This window comes from Astatotilapia calliptera, chromosome 15, assembly GCF_900246225.1.
Source record: "Astatotilapia calliptera chromosome 15, fAstCal1.2, whole genome shotgun sequence".
Taxonomy (NCBI): Eukaryota; Metazoa; Chordata; class Actinopteri; order Cichliformes; family Cichlidae; genus Astatotilapia; species Astatotilapia calliptera.
The window spans coordinates 26,638,057-26,656,117 of NC_039316.1; the positions used below are offsets into that span (position 1 = coordinate 26,638,057).

General features: G+C 41.5%; 1 protein-coding gene across 1 annotated transcript; it reads left to right on the plus strand.

Moving 5' to 3' along the window:
• The first annotated feature begins 1,514 nt into the window (after positions 1-1,514).
• On the plus strand, positions 1,515-17,786 carry LOC113037471 (NLR family CARD domain-containing protein 3-like). Its single transcript, XM_026194587.1, has 11 exons — positions 1,515-1,594; positions 2,407-2,553; positions 2,678-2,707; positions 3,573-3,665; positions 11,691-11,769; positions 11,883-12,111; positions 12,308-14,111; positions 14,182-14,355; positions 14,486-14,641; positions 15,176-15,222; positions 17,009-17,786. The coding sequence occupies exons 2-11, from the start codon at positions 2,519-2,521 to the stop codon at positions 17,611-17,613; spliced, it is 3,252 nt and encodes a 1,083-aa protein (XP_026050372.1). The 5' UTR covers positions 1,515-1,594; positions 2,407-2,518; the 3' UTR covers positions 17,614-17,786.
• Positions 17,787-18,061: the final 275 nt, after the last annotated feature.

Consider the following 18,061-nt stretch of genomic DNA (forward strand, 5'->3'; position numbering starts at 1 on the left):
TACCGCCACTAACAAAAAAATGTGGTGCCGTTGCGTTACTATTTTTCAACAAACAGACGGTTGAAGCTGTGTTCAGCTTACCGCACGTTATATCAGTTGTACGGAATTAGCTGTCTACGTAAGTAATCTGAGCGCTACAGCTTTAAGTAGCTGCGCGCACAACACCTGGAGCTAGGGGGCAAAACAATCACATGAGTGCTGCTGTTTGGCTGAGGAAGAATAAAGTAGTCGTGGTAAACCAATCACATGGTAAATGGCCTGTATTTATATAGTGCTTTATTAGTCCCTAAGGTCCCCAAAGCGCTTTACACATCCGGTCATCCACCCATTCACGCACACATTCACACACTGGTGATGGCAAGCTGCATTGTAGCCACAGCCACCCTGGGGAGCACTGACAGAGGCGAGGCTGCCGGACACTGGCGCCACCGGGCCCTCTGACCACCACCAGTAGGCAACGAGGGAAGTGTCTCGCCCAAGGACACAACGACCGAGACTGTCCAAGCCGGGGCTTGAACCAGCAACCTTCCGATTACAAGGCCAACTCTTGAGCCACGATTGCCACTTCAAGATGACAAAGCAACAAGGTGCTATATACCAGCTTTTAAATTGTGTTGATAGGCCACGTAAAACCAGATAAACAATGATAAACAATATATACGTGTGTTTTTTCCTGAATACTTTCGTCACGTTTACTGTCTAAGGACAGAGCAAGCAAGCACTCTCTGCTCATGACCAAAAAATTAAAAAAAACAAAACAAAAAATACCCCTTTTGTGTTGGTGGAAATATGTACCACGTCGACCAATCAAAAAATGATATGGCAACATGACATTTGGTTGTTTAGGAAGAGGGGGAAGTTTTAGGAGTGTGTGAGAGAGAAAGAAAGAGAGAAAGAAAGAGAGCAGAAAAAAGAGAGAGAGCGAGTTCTGAGATGTGAGAGATTTGTGACATTTAGCGTGTTTGGAGTGTGTAGTTTGTGATTGTTACAGTAAAAAATATAACGTTTTTCTGCTATGACTGTCTTGGACAGTCTGTCACAGGGCGAGGTTCACACTTTAGAGGCCCTCATCATGTTAGTCATACAGGGAGACAGAGAGACCTCTAGTGGTGAGTTAGTCCATGACATCTTTCAACTTCATGTCTAAAATGTATTTAATCCAGTCTAGATGCTCACTGGAGCATACACTGGAGAAAGTAAAGAAGAGGAAATGTTGACTGTGGTCCTCACCCTCTCTGACTACCTGTCACTTTACTCTGATGCTGACTGGCTATTTCCGCAGAATATTTCTACTTGTGAATCCAAACTGCTGCTGCTCCATCAAAACTCATCAGATCATCAGTTAGCTCCATCTGCTGGAGAGACCACTGACTTACATCATCTGATGTGTGTGCTCTCTGACACTGACCGGGTCTTTCCTCACAGGTTAGACTGGTTTTGACATCTGATGTCTCTCTGAGGTTATGAGCATGTGACACTGTGTTAAGATCAAACACTCACAGACTCCAGGACTGACGAGGAGAACAAGCAGCTGCTTCTCCCCTGATGTTTTGTCCACACAGGAAGCTGTGAAGTGCCTGGAAGCTGACCTGAGGTGAGTTCAGCAGGTGAGAATCCTTCCAGAGAAATGTGAACACGTCTGTGGATCACTCTCACTGTACGGCACGAGTGCTTCCTAATGCTGACTGGCTGTGTGGGCTCGTCAGTATTAATCCAGTGAAGAATCTGAATCTGAGAACACTGATTTCAGAATCAGGGGTGTGTATTTTGGTGGTGGTTGTTGTGGACTGTAGTCTGAGTTTGAGTCAGTGGTGAAAAATGCCGGGAATGTCTGAACTGGTTTGACACTTTAGAGCAGCTTAAACTTATTTTCTAAGAATAAATTCTCAGAGTTGAGTTGTCTTATAACAGACTTGGATGCACTGAAGGCCTTTTTGTTCCACATGTCCTGGAAACGACCTGGAAAATAATAATATAAAATATAAAATTTTATTTATATAGCACCTTTCTAGACAGAGTCACAAAGTGCTCCACATAAGATAAAAAGTCATAAAAAAGTAAAACAGACAATATAAAACAGGCAAAAATTAACCAAAAGCTTTTTTAAAAGGTGAGTTTTGAGTTGTTTTTTAAAAACAGCTACTGAGTCCAGAGTTCTTAAGGTTTGGGGGAGAGAGTTCCACAGTCTAGGGGCCACAGTGGCAAAAGCTTCTCCAGGTCACAACTCAGTACTCACATCACTGCTCCATCATTATCCGGACTCAAAGCTGTGTGTGTGTGTGTGTGTGTGTGTGTGTGTGTGTGTGTGTGTGTGTGTGTGTGTGTGTGTGTGTGTGTGTGTGTGTGTGTGTGTGTGTGTGTGTGTGTGCGTGCGCGCGCACATGCGTGTGTGTGTGTGTATTAAAGTACACAGCAACAGAACAGATCTAAATATCCTGAACCAGAAACAGAAACAGAAGCTGGACCTGAACCTGGACCAGAAACAAAACCTGGACCTGGACCCAGGGGTGTGTCCCTCATGAGTGGACACTCTTTGCCTTGGTCTGAAACAGAGTAAGTTTGTCAGTGACCCAAAGATCGTACTCAGACCACAGATAAGAGTTTATTCTGACAAAGCATTAGCTCATTGACAATAATTAATCATTAGCTATTATTAATCTCTGGCTCTCTTCCACAGCATGTCTTTGTCCTGCCTTTGTCCTTTGAGGTAGGTGTTGTTGTGATTTGGCGCTGTGTAAATATATTTCAATTGAACCCTAACCCTGTAGAACCAGGGTCTTTTCCATTAGGCAAACTCAGGAGGAAAGAATCAGATTATTAGGACTGTCCAGCTGATTATGATGATTTGTGAAGGCAGACAGTTAAAGCTCTCTGAGGCCTTACTTGCTAGAGTGGATGATGATCATGTTGGAGGAGCTGAAGGTGGGCAGCCAGGTCTTTGTTTCCACAGTGTTGAGCTGATTGCAGAGGAGGCACAGGTAATTGACCAATTTTGAACTGAACTGGGTAACTGGGAAGCAAGTGAGAAGAGAGGATTACATACTGGAAAGACTAAAGTCTGACAGCCGGGGCGCTCCGTCATCTCAGCGTAGAGACGACAAGTCAGGGTTTCATACAGCTCATAAAATCAAAGTGTATGCCGATCTAACAGTGTATGTTGACTGGACAGAACAGGTCCTTCAGTACACAGGCTGAATGACAGGCTACACTGCAGCTGCACGGCTGCAAATCCGGGTCCTCCCTTTAGATGAGCTTACACAAAATACTGAACTAATAACTACCAACTGTCTGAATTAACCTAGATTTACAAGTATCTTTTAAACCTAAGTACCTACTCTTCAAGTTTCTACTTGATGTAATGATTTATTTTGAAATGTCAGTTGTCATCTCTGGCTGTGTGCCAGGTAGACCCACACACAGCCAGAGATTGAAGAGTTGAGAGTTGTACTGAAAAGACACAGCTTTTTTTTTGCTGGAACAAAAATACTCAACAACTAAAACATACAAAATGCCACAAAACTCAGGATGTGTGACAAATATCTACAGTCTGATTCTGGTTTTGTTTCTGTCAGGCTCCAGCAGCAAACAGCAGTCTCTCCTGTAACCAGCTCAATGTCTGTGCACTCAGCTTTGGCTTTTAATGGCCAAGCATCATCTGGAGAAATGTGAGTTACCTTGTGAGTGTGTAATACACTATGTCCTCTTTATGCTGTATAACTAGAACAATTAAAGTTCAAGTTAAAAAAAAATTACAACAATGTATATAGCTACCTCACCTCCACAGAAATGACATAAGCTACTCAGTTTACCAAACAACATGTCACAGACAGCCTGTTAGAGAGTTATCTCTGAGATGCTGATGTGATAGCTCCCTCAGGACAAAGACTGAGGGACCAGTCAGAGAGTGGGCTCAGGGAGTGCTTTCCAGATACTTTAATGAACATTAACAGCAGGCCAGTAGTACACCAATTGGTATACTCAATGAGAGTATGGGAGTGCGTATGTGTGTGGTTTTAAATAACAAGAAAACAGGGAGAATAACAATCATTGCTTTTCAACATCACACACCAATAATGAATTACAACATAAATGATTAAATAAATGCTCTGGCTTAGGAAAATCTCACAGTGCCATTTTAAACAGGTAGAAAGCAGGAATATCTGCATATCCAAAACAACAGAAAAGGCCTAATATCTCAAAATTAGTAAAGATCAGCAATTAGGTGTTCAACAGAGCCCTCTAGTGGCCAAATAATCTAACTGCTATACACAAATCCGACCAGTATCAAAGGCTACGGTGGTAAGTTACATGCGTCTACCAATATCAATCAAATCTCCAAACACACTCCATATCATGTACCTGCCTCTGTATTTTTGTTGTTCTGTTGTCTTGTTTTTGTTCTGTTGTCCTAACCTATAATGTGCTACTCCTAATGTAAAACCCTCCCTTGTGTCATCATTTAAAAAACTTACACTGGTCACCCAAGGGACCCAAAATGGTCCTGCCCCAAAAAGTGCGATAAAAATGTTATATATTAATATTTTTTTCCACTTTAAATGAGTCAGTCTTTTAAAACTACTTCTGCCTAAAATATTCATATCAAGTTTTAATTATATTTCGGGGGTTTTAACCCTTTAAATCCCAGTTTCTTTACATGAGCGCACCATTTTTTTAGCCGAAAAAAACAAAAGACTTAAGTAATATTTGATTGTTATTATAATTAGGCCTTTAGATGGTCCAAAGATTGGCACCAACATTCATTTTGATTGATCGTTATTTTTTTTGCAGGGGCAAATTTAAAAAAAAAAAAAAACTTACACTGGTCAACCTAGGGACCCAAAACGGTCTGACTCACGTTTGCACAGGAAAGCTCACTGCTGGAAAACGCTACTCCCAGGCACTTATGGAAAAATGCCCTTAGGAAAATTTATTGATGTATTAATTACCACTACTGTTATAACAATGCAGCTGAAATATAAGGAGACTTTCTGACACAGCCTGTTCACATCCAGCTCCATGGATGTATCACTGCTCTCAGCGTCTGTGATCAGAGTTTGGATCAGAAGTAGGTGAAAACAAGGGCAGTTGGTCACCTGCCCACAGTGATGCCACCTGGAGGAGCAAACAGCATGCAAACGTTGTTCTTCAGCATAATCACATACAGCCATGATATTCACTGTTGGGTCTGTCTAGCACAGACCTACTGCTGGAACGAGACAATTCTACTACAACAGCAAAAGCAAGACGCAACTCACCAAAGTTCTTTGTCTTACTCATGCACGAGGGAGAGAACTGTGACGAGCGTCGTTCCTTCGCTTGACCCAGTTGCTCTCGTCTGCCCCCTCGTAACACTGCTCTTTATTACAGTTACATGACTATGCATAAGTTCATTAACATATGAAGTTTTACACAGGCATACATGTGAACAACGAGTACCATGTCTGTGTGTATGTATAGGCATGCGCGTGTGTGTGTGAGGGGGGGTCAAGTATGGGCTCAAATTGTGGTCATAAATATTTTGTACTTGTAAGTCAGGATTTGTATGTGTAAAAAGAATTTGTATGTATGTAAAAAAGATTTGTGTGTGGACTTCGCCAAAAAATACGTGTGAAACTCTGCACTCAAGTTTCAAGTTACAAGTATGAATTTTGACCCTATTTTTCTTCCTTTCAGCTGATTGGCCAATGTCATGTCAATCACAAATTTAACTATCCAATCAGAGAACAGATGGGTTTGGCTATTGGAGGGGTGCTTTATGGAGCTTCAGGTCCTTGAAGGAAATAAATGCCCTTTTACATGCCAGCCCAGCGTTTTCCTTCATCATCAGGAAGGGAAACAGTCTGTGGTGGTCCGAGTTTTGTGATTTTTGTGTCACAGATTTATGTGCTTAATAATTCAATTCAATTCAATTCAATTCAATTTTATTTATATAGCGCCAAATCACAACAAAAGTCGCCTCAAGGCGCTTCATAAAAGACATGCTGTGGAAGAGAGACAGAGGTTAATAACAGATATGATTCAATGCAGAGAGGTCTATTAATACATAGTGAGTGAGAAAGGTGACTGGAAAGGAAAAACTCAATGCATCATGGGAATCCCCCGGCAGCCTACATCTATTGCAGCATAACAAAGGGAGGATTCAGGGTCACCTGGTCCAGCCCTAACTATATGCTTTAGAAAAAAGGAAAGTTTTAAGCCTAATCTTAAAAGTAGAGATAGTGTCTGTCTCCCGAATCCAGACTGGAAGCTGGTTCCACAGAAGAGGGGCCTGAAAACTGAAGGCTCTCCCTCCCATTCTACTTTTAAATACTCTAGGAACAACAAGTAGGCCTGCAGAGCGAGAGCGGAGCGCTCTAATAGGGTGATATGGTACTACAAGGTCATTAAGATAAGATGGGGCCTGATTATTTAAGACCTTGTATGTGAGGAGCAGGATTTTGAATTCAATTCTGGATTTAACAGGAAGCCAATGAAGGGAAGCCAAAACAGGAGAAATATGCTCTCTCTTTCTAGTCCCTGTCAGGACTCTTGCTGCAGCATTTTGGATTAGCTGAAGGCTTTTCAGTGAGTTTTTTGGACATCCTGATAATAATGAATTACAGTAGTCCAGCCTGGAAGTAATAAATGCATGAACTAGTTTTTCAGCGTCACTCTGAGACAGGATATTTCTAATTTTAGAGATGTTGCGCAAATGGAAGAAAGCAGTCTTACATATTTGTTTAATATGTGCGTTGAAGGACATGTCCTGGTCAAAAATGACTCCAAGGTTCCTCACCGCGTTACTGGAGGCCAAGGTAATGCCATCCAGAGTAAGAATCTGATTAGATACCATATTTCTAAGATTTTCAGGGCCGAGTACAATAACCTCAGTTTTATCTGAATTAAGAAGCAGAAAGTTAGCGGCCATCCAGGTCTTTATGTCTTTAAGACATTCCTGCAGTTTAACTAATTGGTGTGTGTTATCTGGCTTCATGGACAGATAGAGCTGGGTGTCATCTGCATAGCAGTGAAAATGTATGCTATGTCTTCTAATGATGCTGCCTAAGGGAAGCATGTATAATGTAAACAGAATTGGTCCTAGCACTGAACCCTGTGGAACTCCATAATTAACCTCAGTGTGTGAAGAGGACTCTCCATTTACATGCACGAATTGGAGTCTATTAGATAGATATGATACAAACCACTGCAGTGCAGTACCTGTAATACCTACAGCATGTTCTAATCGCTCTAATAGGATATTATGATCAACAGTATCGAACGCTGCACTGAGGTCTAGCAGGACAAGCACAGAGATGAGTCCACTGTCAGAGGCCATAAGAAGATCATTTGTAACCTTCACTAAAGCTGTTTCTGTGCTGTGCTGAGCTCTGAAACCTGACTGAAACTCTTCAAATAAACCATTCCTCTGCAGATGATCTGTTAGCTGTTTGACAACTACTCTTTCAAGGATTTTTGATATGAAAGGAAGGTTGGAGATTGGCCTATAATTAGCTAAGACTGCTGGGTCTAGAGATGGCTTTTTGAGTAAAGGTTTAACTACAGCCAGCTTGAAGGCCTGTGGTACATAGCTGATTATTAGAGATAGGTTGATCATATTTAAGATTGAAGAATTAATTAATGGCAGGACTTCTTTGAGCAGTTTTGTAGGAATGGGGTCTAAAAGACACGTTGATGGTTTGGAGGAAGTAATTATTGAAGTTAACTCAGAAAGATCAATTGGAGAAAAAGAGTCTAACTTAATATCAATGGTACTAAGAGTAGCTGTAGATAATATTACATCTGTGGGATGATTATTGGTAATTTTTTCTCTAATGATAAAAATTTTATTTGTGAAGAAGTTCATGAAGTCATTACTAGTTAACGTTAAAGGGATGGTTGGCTCAAAAGAGCTCTGACTTTTTGTCAGCCTGGCTACAGTGCTGAAGAGAAACCTAGGGTTGTTCTTATTTTCTTCAATCAGTGATGAATAGTAAGATGTTCTGGCTTTGCGGAGGGCTTTCTTATAAAGCAGCAAACTATTTCTCCAGGCTAAATGATGATCCTCTAGATTTGTGACACGCCATTTCCTCTCCAGATTACGAGTCATCTGCTTTAGGGTACGTGTTTCAGAATTATACCACGGAGTCAGGTACTTCTGATTTGAGGCCTTAGTTTTCACAGGAGCTACAGTATCCAGAGTCGTACGTAGTGAGGAGGTGAAATTATTAACAAGATAATCGACCTCTGTTGGGGTAGCGTTCAGATAGCTGCTTTGCTCTGTGTTGGTACAGGGCATTGGAGATGATAACAGTGGGTGGATTATATTCTTAAACTTAGTTACAGTGCTTTCAGAAAGACATCTACTTTGATAAAGTCTACTCTTCACCGCTGTGTAATCAGTTATTGTAAAAGTAAATGTTATCAGGAAATGATCAGACAGGAGAGGGTTTTCAGGAAACACTGTTAAATGTTCAGGTTCGATGCCATATGTTAGAACAAGATCTAGAGTGTGATTAAAGTGGTGGGTGGGTTCTTTTACATTTTGAGAGAAACCAATTGAGTCTAATAACAGATTAAATGCCATGTTGAGGCTGTCATTTTTAGCATCTACATGGATGTTAAAATCACCCACAATAATTATTTTATCTGAGCTCAGAACTAAATTAGATATAAAGTCTGAGAAATCAGACAGAAACTCTGTGTAAGGCCCAGGTGGACGATAGATGATAACAAGTAAGACTGGTTTCTGAGTTTCACAGCTGGGGTGGACAATGTTAAGCATCAGGCTTTCAAATGAATTAAAAGTCTGTCTTGGTCTTTCATTAATTAATAGGCTGGTGTGAAAAATTGCTGCCACACCGCCCCCTCGGCCTGTGCTTCGAGATTTCTGGTAGTTAGAATGGCTCGGGGGTGTTGATTCATTTAAACTAACATAATCATCCTGCTGCAACCAGGTTTCTGTAAGGCAGAGTAAATCAATTTGTTGATCAATTATTAAGTCATGTACTAACAGAGACTTGGAGGAGAGAGACCTAATATTTAATAATCCACATTTCACTGTTTTACTCTTTGGTTCAGATGTGGATACTGTATTGTTCTTTCTTTGTGATTGTTTATGTTTAAGTTGTTTGTTGCTGGTTTTTAGTTTGTTTTTTGTCTTTTTGGAAGCTGACACAGTCTCTATGGAGATGGGTTTTTGGGGGGGTAGCAGGAGGAGAGAAGCTGCAGAGAAGCGTGTAAGACTGCAACTCTGCTTCCTGGTCCCAACTCTGGATAGTCATATTTTGGGGGGTTTAATAAATTTGTCCATATTTCTAGAAATGAGAGCTGCTCCATCCAAAGTGGGATGGATGCCATCTCTCCTAACAAGACCAGGTTTCCTCCAGAAGGTTTGCCAATTATCTATGAAGCCCACATCGTTTCTGGGACACCACTCAGACAGCCAGCAATTTAAGGAGAACATGCGGCTAAACATGTCACTCCTGGTCTGATTGGGGAGGGGACCAGAGAAAACTACAGAGTCCGACATTGTTTTGGCAAAGTTGCACACCGATTCAATATTGATTTTAGTGACCTCCGATTGGCGTAACCGGGTGTCATTACTGCCGACGTGAATTATGATTTTACTGAATTTACGTTTACCCTTAGCCAGCAGTTTTAAATTTCCTTCAATGTCGCCTGCTCTGGCCCCTGGAAGACAATTGACTATGGTTGCCGGTGTCTCTAGCTTCACATGTCTGAGAACAGAATCGCCAATTACCAGAGTTTGACCCCCGGCGGGTGTGTCGCCGAGTGGGGAAAAACGGTTAGACACATGAACGGGTTGGTGGTGTACCTGGGGCTTCTGTTTAGGACTATGCTTCCTCCTCACCGTGACCCAGCCGCCCTGATTCCCCAGCTGCTTGGGACCTGCCGGGGAACAGCTAGCGGGGCCTACGCTATTTTCGGCTGCACCAGCTACAGGGGCCTGGCTAGCTGCGGGTGAATGAAGGGTGCGAAGCCGAGTCTCCAATTCAGTAATCCTGGCCTCCAGCGCTGCAAATATGCTACATTTGTTACAGATATCATTACTGCTAAAGGAGGCCGAGGAGTAACTAAACATCTGACACAATGAGCAAGAAAGTGCAGGAGGGACAGGTGAAGTAGCCATGGTGCTAATGAGTCGGCTACGAGCTAAGCTAGGCTAGCGAGACAGTACAGAGACAGTGAGTGAATACTTTGGCTATAAATTAGGTAGTGAGTACACAGAAAGTGTGCTTCGGAGGAAGCACGTGAAGATTATACTATGAAAGAAGAATGTATTTAAAAGTTGTTAATTAAATCGCTAAGCAAATAAGCTACTCAGAAACACCACTGTGTTTGAGCAGGAACAGGAAGTGATACTCTACCACAGAGCGAGCGAACACCAAGTGACAGGGACCTCCAGAGACTTTTCAACAGTGCTGTGGACCTCGGGGGGCAGTGTTGTGGAAATGACACAGTCTCCACTAGTGGGGATAGTTACAAAGCTTTCTTCGTTATGAATGAGCATACATGTTTTTATTGAACATTTGAAGAACCAGCAAAAAAAACAGAAACGCTTGTAGAGGACATAAAGTCAAAGATAGAAACGACAAGGAGCAGGTGCATCTAGTACAGATGCCGCAAAAACCCACAGAGCTCAGCAGCCAGCACAACAAATTCTGGATCCTTGGCTTTTAGTTAGCAGTTAGCATTAGCAGCACATGCTGCGTCCAATGTGAAAGGAGCTTTATGCTGCGCACTGTGACTCACAGCAATGCTCCCGGGTCAGCCCTGACTTTGTGTTAAACTAATCCTAAAGTAATAATGGTATTTCTAACCACTGATATACCACAAATTTATCCTTTCAACAGCTACTGAAAGTTAGGGGACCTAGCTTCTATCGGATATTTATATAGAGATCCTCCAGCTTCAAACTGTATTACCCTTCAAGGACCTGTGGTTCAAAAAAGCTCCCCTCCGACAGCCAAACCCATCTATTCTCTGATTGGATAGTTAAGTTTGTGATTAACATGACATTGGCCAATCAGCTGAAAGGAAGAAAAATGGGGTCAGAATTTATACTTGTAACTTGAAACTTGAGTGCAGAGTTTCACACGTATTTTTTGGCGAAGTCCACACACAAATCTTTTTTACATACACACAAGTTCATTTTACACATACAAATCTTTTTTACACACACAAATTCTTTTTACACATACAAATTTTTTTTACACACACATAAATTCTTTTTACACATACAAATCCTGATTTACAAGTACAAAACTGATTTACAAGTACAAAATATTTATGGCCACAATTTGAGCCCATAGTCAAGATGTGACCCTGTGAACGACTCCCCAAAGCTGGTGCTAGGAGCGCAGTGGTCCACCTAAACAAAGGGCTCTTATACTTAAGCAGATACAGAGTAGGTGTCCTCATATAGTATAAATCAGAAAGAGAAGCTATGACCTCTCTCATGACCTTAGGGTGTGTGTGTGCATGCCAGAACACTCTGGAAGGCACACAGAGTCTTTACAGACTGCTAAGGATCAAACCTCTATCAATCTACAAACATTTATATACTTCTAAGCATAAATGATTATAAATTTCTATGCACAAATGACAATAATAAAACATAAACCCAACATTCACATTAAATACAGAGTGCACCTTTACTGTACACTTCCTAAAACTGAATGTTCTCACAGGGTTACCCAGCAGAGCTCAGAGGTTCCCAGTGGTCAGTCTGTCGTTCAGCATCAAACAGACCTGGATGCCATATTCATGGTGAGACCAATTAATGCTGTATCAATGACATGGAAGGATGCATTTCGTGTGCTAATTGGACACTAAACAGTTTTAGCAATCAGCTTATAGGTTCTTATTATTTCCTTTTTCAGTTACTGGAGATAAAAATGGTCAATTTTGTAAAGACCGAGCTGAGGAAGATCCAGAAAGTTTTGAGTGCAGATTACCCAAAATGCTTAGAGAGTCTGAGGGAGAATGATGAGATGTTGGAGAATGAGGACGAAGAGCAAAGGAAGAGTAGCAGAGTAGCATTTCTGAAGATCACACTCCAATTCCTGAGGAGAATGAAGCAGAGGAAGCTGGCTGACCATCTTCAGAGCAGTAAGAATCTTTTATTAGCTTTGACATGATGTGGAAGTTCTGGAAGTTTGTATTTCAAACCTCAGCTCATCTTTAATATGATGCAAAACATCTGCACCATTTAACTCCTCCTGAGAGGCTGTTTTATTGCTTTATTTTTCATTTATCTGATCGCATTAACTTATTGTAAAAATAACATGATTTTGTGATCCTTCAGGGACCTGTGCTCCAGGGTGCCAACATGAACTCAAGTCTAACCTGAAAAAGAAGTTCCAGTGTGTGTTAGAGGAGATTGCTAAAACAGGAAACCCAACCCTTCTGAATCAGATCTACACAGAGCTCTTCATCACAGATGGAGGGACTGCAGGTGTCAGTGATGAATATGAGGTCAGACAAATTGAAACAGCATCCAGGAAACCAGACAGACCAGAAACTACAATCAGACAAGAAGACATCTTTAAAGCCTCATCTGTTAAAGATAAACCAATCAGAACAGTGCTGACAAAGGGAGTGGCTGGCATTGGGAAAACAGTCTTAACACAGAAGTTCACTCTGGACTGGGCTGAAGACAAAGCCAACCAGGACATTCAGTTCATGTTTCCATTCACTTTCAGAGAGCTGAATGTGCTGAAAGAGAAAAAGTTCAGCTTGGTGGAACTTGTTCATCACTTCTTTACTGAAACCAAAGAAGCAGGAATCTGCAGCTTTGAAGACTTCCAGGTTGTGTTCATCTTTGATGGTCTGGATGAGTGTCAACTTCCTCTGGACTTCCACAAAACTACAATTCTGACTGATGTTACAGAGCACACCTCAGTAGATGTGCTGCTGATAAACCTCATCAGGGGGAAACTCCTTCCATCTGCCCACATCTGGATAACCACACGACCTGCAGCAGTCAATCAGATCCCTCCTGAGTATGTTGGCATGGTGACAGAGCTCAATGGATTCACTGACCCACAGAAGGAGGACTACTTCAGGAAGAGATTCAAAGATAAGAAGCAGGCCAACAAGATCATCTCCCACATCAAGATATCTCGAAGCCTCCACATCATGTGCCACATTCCAGTCTTCTGCTGGATCACCGCTATAGTTCTGGAGGATGTGCTGAAAACCAGAGAGGGAGGACCGCTGCCCAAGACCCTGACTGAGATGTACATCTACTTTCTGTTGGTCCAGGCCAAAGTGAAGAAGATCAAATATAATGGAGGCACTGAGACAGATCCATACTGGAGTCCAGAGAGCAAGAAGATGATCAAGTCTCTGGGAAAACTGGCTTTTGATCAGCTGCAGAAAGGAAATCTGATCTTCTATGAATCAGACCTGACAGAGTGTGGCATCAATATCAGAGGAAACTCAGTGTACTCAGGAGTGTTCACACAGATCTTTAAAGAGGAGAGAGGACTGTATCAGGAGAATGTGTTCTGCTTCATCCATCTGAGTGTTCAGGAGTTTTTGGCTGCTCTTCATGTCCATCTGACCTTCATCAACTCTGGAGTAAATCTACTGGAGAAACAGCAAACAATATCTAAGATGTCCAAAGTATTTAAAGACAAACCTAAACTGAAAGATCTCCACCAGAGTGCTGTGGATAAGGCCTTACAGAGTCCAAATGGTCACCTGGACTTGTTCCTCCGCTTCCTCCTGGGTCTTTCACTGCAGACCAATCAGACCACTCTACGAGTCCTTCTGACACAGACAGGAAGTAGTTCACAGTCTAATCATGAAACAGTCCACTACATCAAGAAGAAGCTCAGAAAGAATCTGTCTGCAGAAAAAATGATCAATCTGTTCCACTGTCTGAATGAACTGAATGATCGTTCTCTAGTGCAGGAGATCCAACTGCTCCTCAGTTCAGGAAGTCTCTCCACAGATAAACTGTTTCCTACTCAGTGGTCAGCTCTGGTATTTGTCTTGCTTTGTTCAGAAGAAGATCTGGATGTGTTTGACCTGAAGAAATACTCTGCATCAGAGGAGGCTCTTCTGGGGCTGCTGCCTGTGGTCAAAGTCGCCAAGAAAGCCCTGTAAGTGGATTTATGAATAAAACAACAACTTTTTATAGAACAAAGCGGCTCATTTTTAGTTGTTTTTCAGGTTGAGTTGTTGTAACCTGTCAGAGAGAACCTGCAAAGCTCTGTCCTCGGTTCTAAGCTCAGAAACATGTATTCTGGAAGAACTAGACCTGAGTAACAACAACCTGCAAGATTCAGGAGTTAAACTTCTTTCTGCTGGTCTGATGAGTCCAAATTGTAAACTGGAAACTCTGAGGTCAGGATGGCAGTCATTCAACAGTTACAGACAGTTCTGAGTTCTGTTTGATTCTTCTATTCTCTAATTGTATGATTGTCCTTTAACGTCTTGAATTTTGTGGCATTTTGTGGCATTTTTCTTCTTCCAGCCTGTCAGGCTGCCTAATCACAGAGGAAGGTTGTACTTTCCTGACGTCAGCTCTGAGCTCAAATCATTCCCACTTGAAAGTGCTTGACCTTCGCTACAATCATCCAGGAAAATTGAAAGTGAGGCAGGGACTCAAGGATCCACACTGGAAACTCAGGTATGGACAGGGCATGGCTACTCATTTAGTACTATTTTGGCTAATTGTTTGCTGATTTAATGTGTTTTTGCTCAGAGCATCATCATAAAGAAGAGCTCATTTTGGGTATTTCTGAATTTTAGCTAGAACAAACCCAAATTTTAATTTCCAGTGACAATATTTCACATATTGGAGGGTTTAACTGGTTTGCACACATTCCAGTCTGGGCGGACTTGGATTCTTTTAGCAGCATCCCAGTTTTAGCAGCATTATTGGTGGATAGCTGCTGTCCATATTAAAAAAAACCATTTTGTGCTCCAGTAGTACAGGCATTACTGAACACTGTCAGTAGTCTTGGCTTACACTGATAATTTTCTTAGATGATTTAGAACAACAATGTACTTACAAATATTAGATATAAGGAACAAATAAAAGATAACTACCTAATGTAACTGGGTCAAACTTGGAAGAACAGGGAAAACTCTGGTGCTTCATGTGCAACAGTTAGATCTCATGTTGAATAGAAAATCATTGTTACTGTGTTTCTTTCTCCAGGCTCGACCATGGTGGACAGCAGTGGTTAAAACCTGGTTTGAGGAAGTGTAAGTTTGACAAATGATGACAAATCAGCAAAATCCAAATTTTATCGCTGTGCTATAAGTTGATGTGTGCTCATCCGATCGTTCAGTCTGACGTCACTAGCCGTGTCTGGGCCTACACTCTGCTGCAGGTCCATATATCAAATGATCACTGTGGCATTACTGAGAGTTGAAAAACTGTCTAAAGTCTTTCATCTTTAATGAAATGATCAGCGTTCTGCTCTACCAGGTGTAACAACTGAGTTTAACATCCAGGCATCCATGAAAACGGAATTTATGACATTTAACGGAGTTAGAAGTCAGCAGGAAGTTAGCTCGCTAGCTTCCATCTAAATACAATATAGCATGTCCTGACTGTGGCGGTTTGGAAACAAATTAAAATGTACAGCTCTGTTATCACTTCCAACATAAATGAAGACAGAAAACTAAACAGCAGTGACGTTTGTAGGGTTACTGAAGTTTGGCTAGCTGGTGTATAATGATGTGCTACGTGACCGCTAGCGACACAGCTATGTTAGCAAAATATAAACAAGCTAACTTTTTTTCCACTCGATAAAAGTTAACTTGAGTGTTCTCAGTGGTCAGGAACAAATGTAATCGCATGGCAGGATGCTGTAAAAGGACCAAACTTCAGCCAGGAGAACAACTGAGATAATCCATCCACAATACGAGGTTAGTCATTCATATACATGCATGGGCTGTGCTGTAGTTACATCGTAAGGTTTTAAAAACTGAGCTTAAATAAATGATTAGCGGTAATAAAAGCCGAGGGAGGTCAACGGTGATCACTGACTTTTTTTTAGGAGCTTTTTGAGATTAAATAGAAGAAAATACAAAGCATTAAACATGTTAACAACACAAAAGCCATATTAAATGCAGACTACTTTAGGCCCGGAAGTAGGATTCATCACTTAATAATCGGATTAATCCAGGTAAGGAAATCCCAGAAAGCGGATGCTCGTCACATTACCTGTTAATAGTATAAACCTATGAGCTACAATACCATACCCCAACACAAACCCCTATCCTGATGAGAGCACACAAGCTTTCTTTTAATATTTATGTATGAACACAAAGTAGTCACACACGCTGAGCCTACTGATAGAATACTAGAAAACATAAACACGTAGAATGGAGGCTGCTACCTGTTGAAGTTCAGGCTCTAGTCGCTGAGCTGGTGAGGTGTATGTCTCCTGAATCCAAACTGGAAGCTGGTTCCACAGAAGAGGGGCCTGAAAACTGAAGGCCCTCCCTCCCATCCTACTTTTAAATACTCTAGGAACAACAAGTGAATCTGCAGTGTGAGAGCGAAGTACTCTAATAGGGTGATATGGTACTATAACCGACCGTGGCTCACCGGGTTAGGAAGCGCATCTGTAACCGGAAGGTCGCCGGCTCTCTGTCCTGGTTATTGTGTCCCTGGGCAAGACACTTTACTGTTGGCCAGAGGGGCCAATGGCACGATATGGCAGCCTTGCTTCTGTCAGTCTCCCCCAGGGCAGCTGTGGCTACAACCGTAGCTTGCCTCCACCAGTGTGTGAATGCGAGAGTGAATGAATAGTGGCATTGTAAAGCGGTTTGGGTGCCTTGAAAAGCGCTATATAAATCCAATCCATTATAACGTCATTAAGATAATATGGGGCCTGATTATTTAAGACCTTGTATGTGCGAGGGATGACAGTGATATTAAGTTTTATATAAATAAAATGACAGAACATAATGAAAGAACAGACACTAGATGTGTCAGATGATAAACTGTATCTCTGCTGTGTGTTTCTCTCTCCATCAGATTTCTGTGAATTAAAAGTGGACATGACTTCAATAAATAAAAAACTCAAACTGTCTGACAACAACATGAAGGTGACCGTTGTGGAGAACAAGCAGCCCTATCCTGATCATCCAGACAGATTTGACTGGTGGAAACAGCTTCTGTGCAAAAATGGGCTGATTGGTCGCTCTTACTGGGAAGTTGAGTGGAAAGGAGGCAGTTTTATATCAGTGAGTTACAAAAGCATCAGAAGGAGAGGAAACAGTGCCGAATGCAAATTTGCGGGAAATGATCAGTCCTGGAGTCTGATGTGTTCTGACGCTTTTGGTTACTCATTCTGGCACAACAATAGAGAAACACCCATCTTCTCCTCCTCCTCAGTCTCTCACAGAGTAGGGGTGTATGTGGACTGTCCTGCTGGCACTCTGTCCTTCTACGGAGTCTCTTCTGACACTCTGTTCCACCTCCACACCTTCAGCACCACATTCACTGAACCTCTGTATCCTGGGTTTGGACTGTGGTCCAGTGACTCCTCTGTGTTTCTGAGTCCTTTGTGTACTAACAAGTCTGTAGAGCTTGACTGTTTAGAAGAGGCAGAAACTACAAGTCGGTGGTATGAAAGCTGAATGTGGATGATGTTTCTTTTTTGTTTGCTTTGAATCACATATTCTGGGATTGATATGTTGTGATGTGATTTTGCTTTGCATGATTATCTCCTCACCACTTTACTTCAAACTCACTGATTGTTAACCTCTAATATAATAATAATGGATTGCATTTATATAGCGCTTTTTGAGACCCCTCAAAGCGCTTTACAATACCACTATTCATTCACGCTCACATTCACACACACTAATATCCCTAATATCAGCACATAAATATGTGGGGACATCTTTGCATTTTAAACCCTTTTCTGTTGACATGCTATTTTATCTCAAGATTAACTATTTTTAAAGACTATGAAGTTTGTGAATTAATGGTTACAGTTTTATGAATCTAAGAAAAATTTAAAGGTTTTAGTTCAAGTAATGTTAAAAGCTGTTTTACAAACTGCCAAAAATTGTAAATCATTCA

Bases quoted from the DNA above. Each gene is read 5' to 3' on its own strand.
- LOC113037471 (XM_026194587.1), top strand. From the start codon at position 2,519: ATGAGTGGACACTCTTTGCCTTGGTCTGAAACAGA. The intron at 12,112-12,307 runs GTAAGAATCTTT...GTGATCCTTCAG, and splicing joins GGCTGACCATCTTCAGAGCA to GGACCTGTGCTCCAGGGTGC. The intron at 14,112-14,181 runs GTAAGTGGATTT...GTTGTTTTTCAG, and splicing joins AAAGTCGCCAAGAAAGCCCT to GTTGAGTTGTTGTAACCTGT.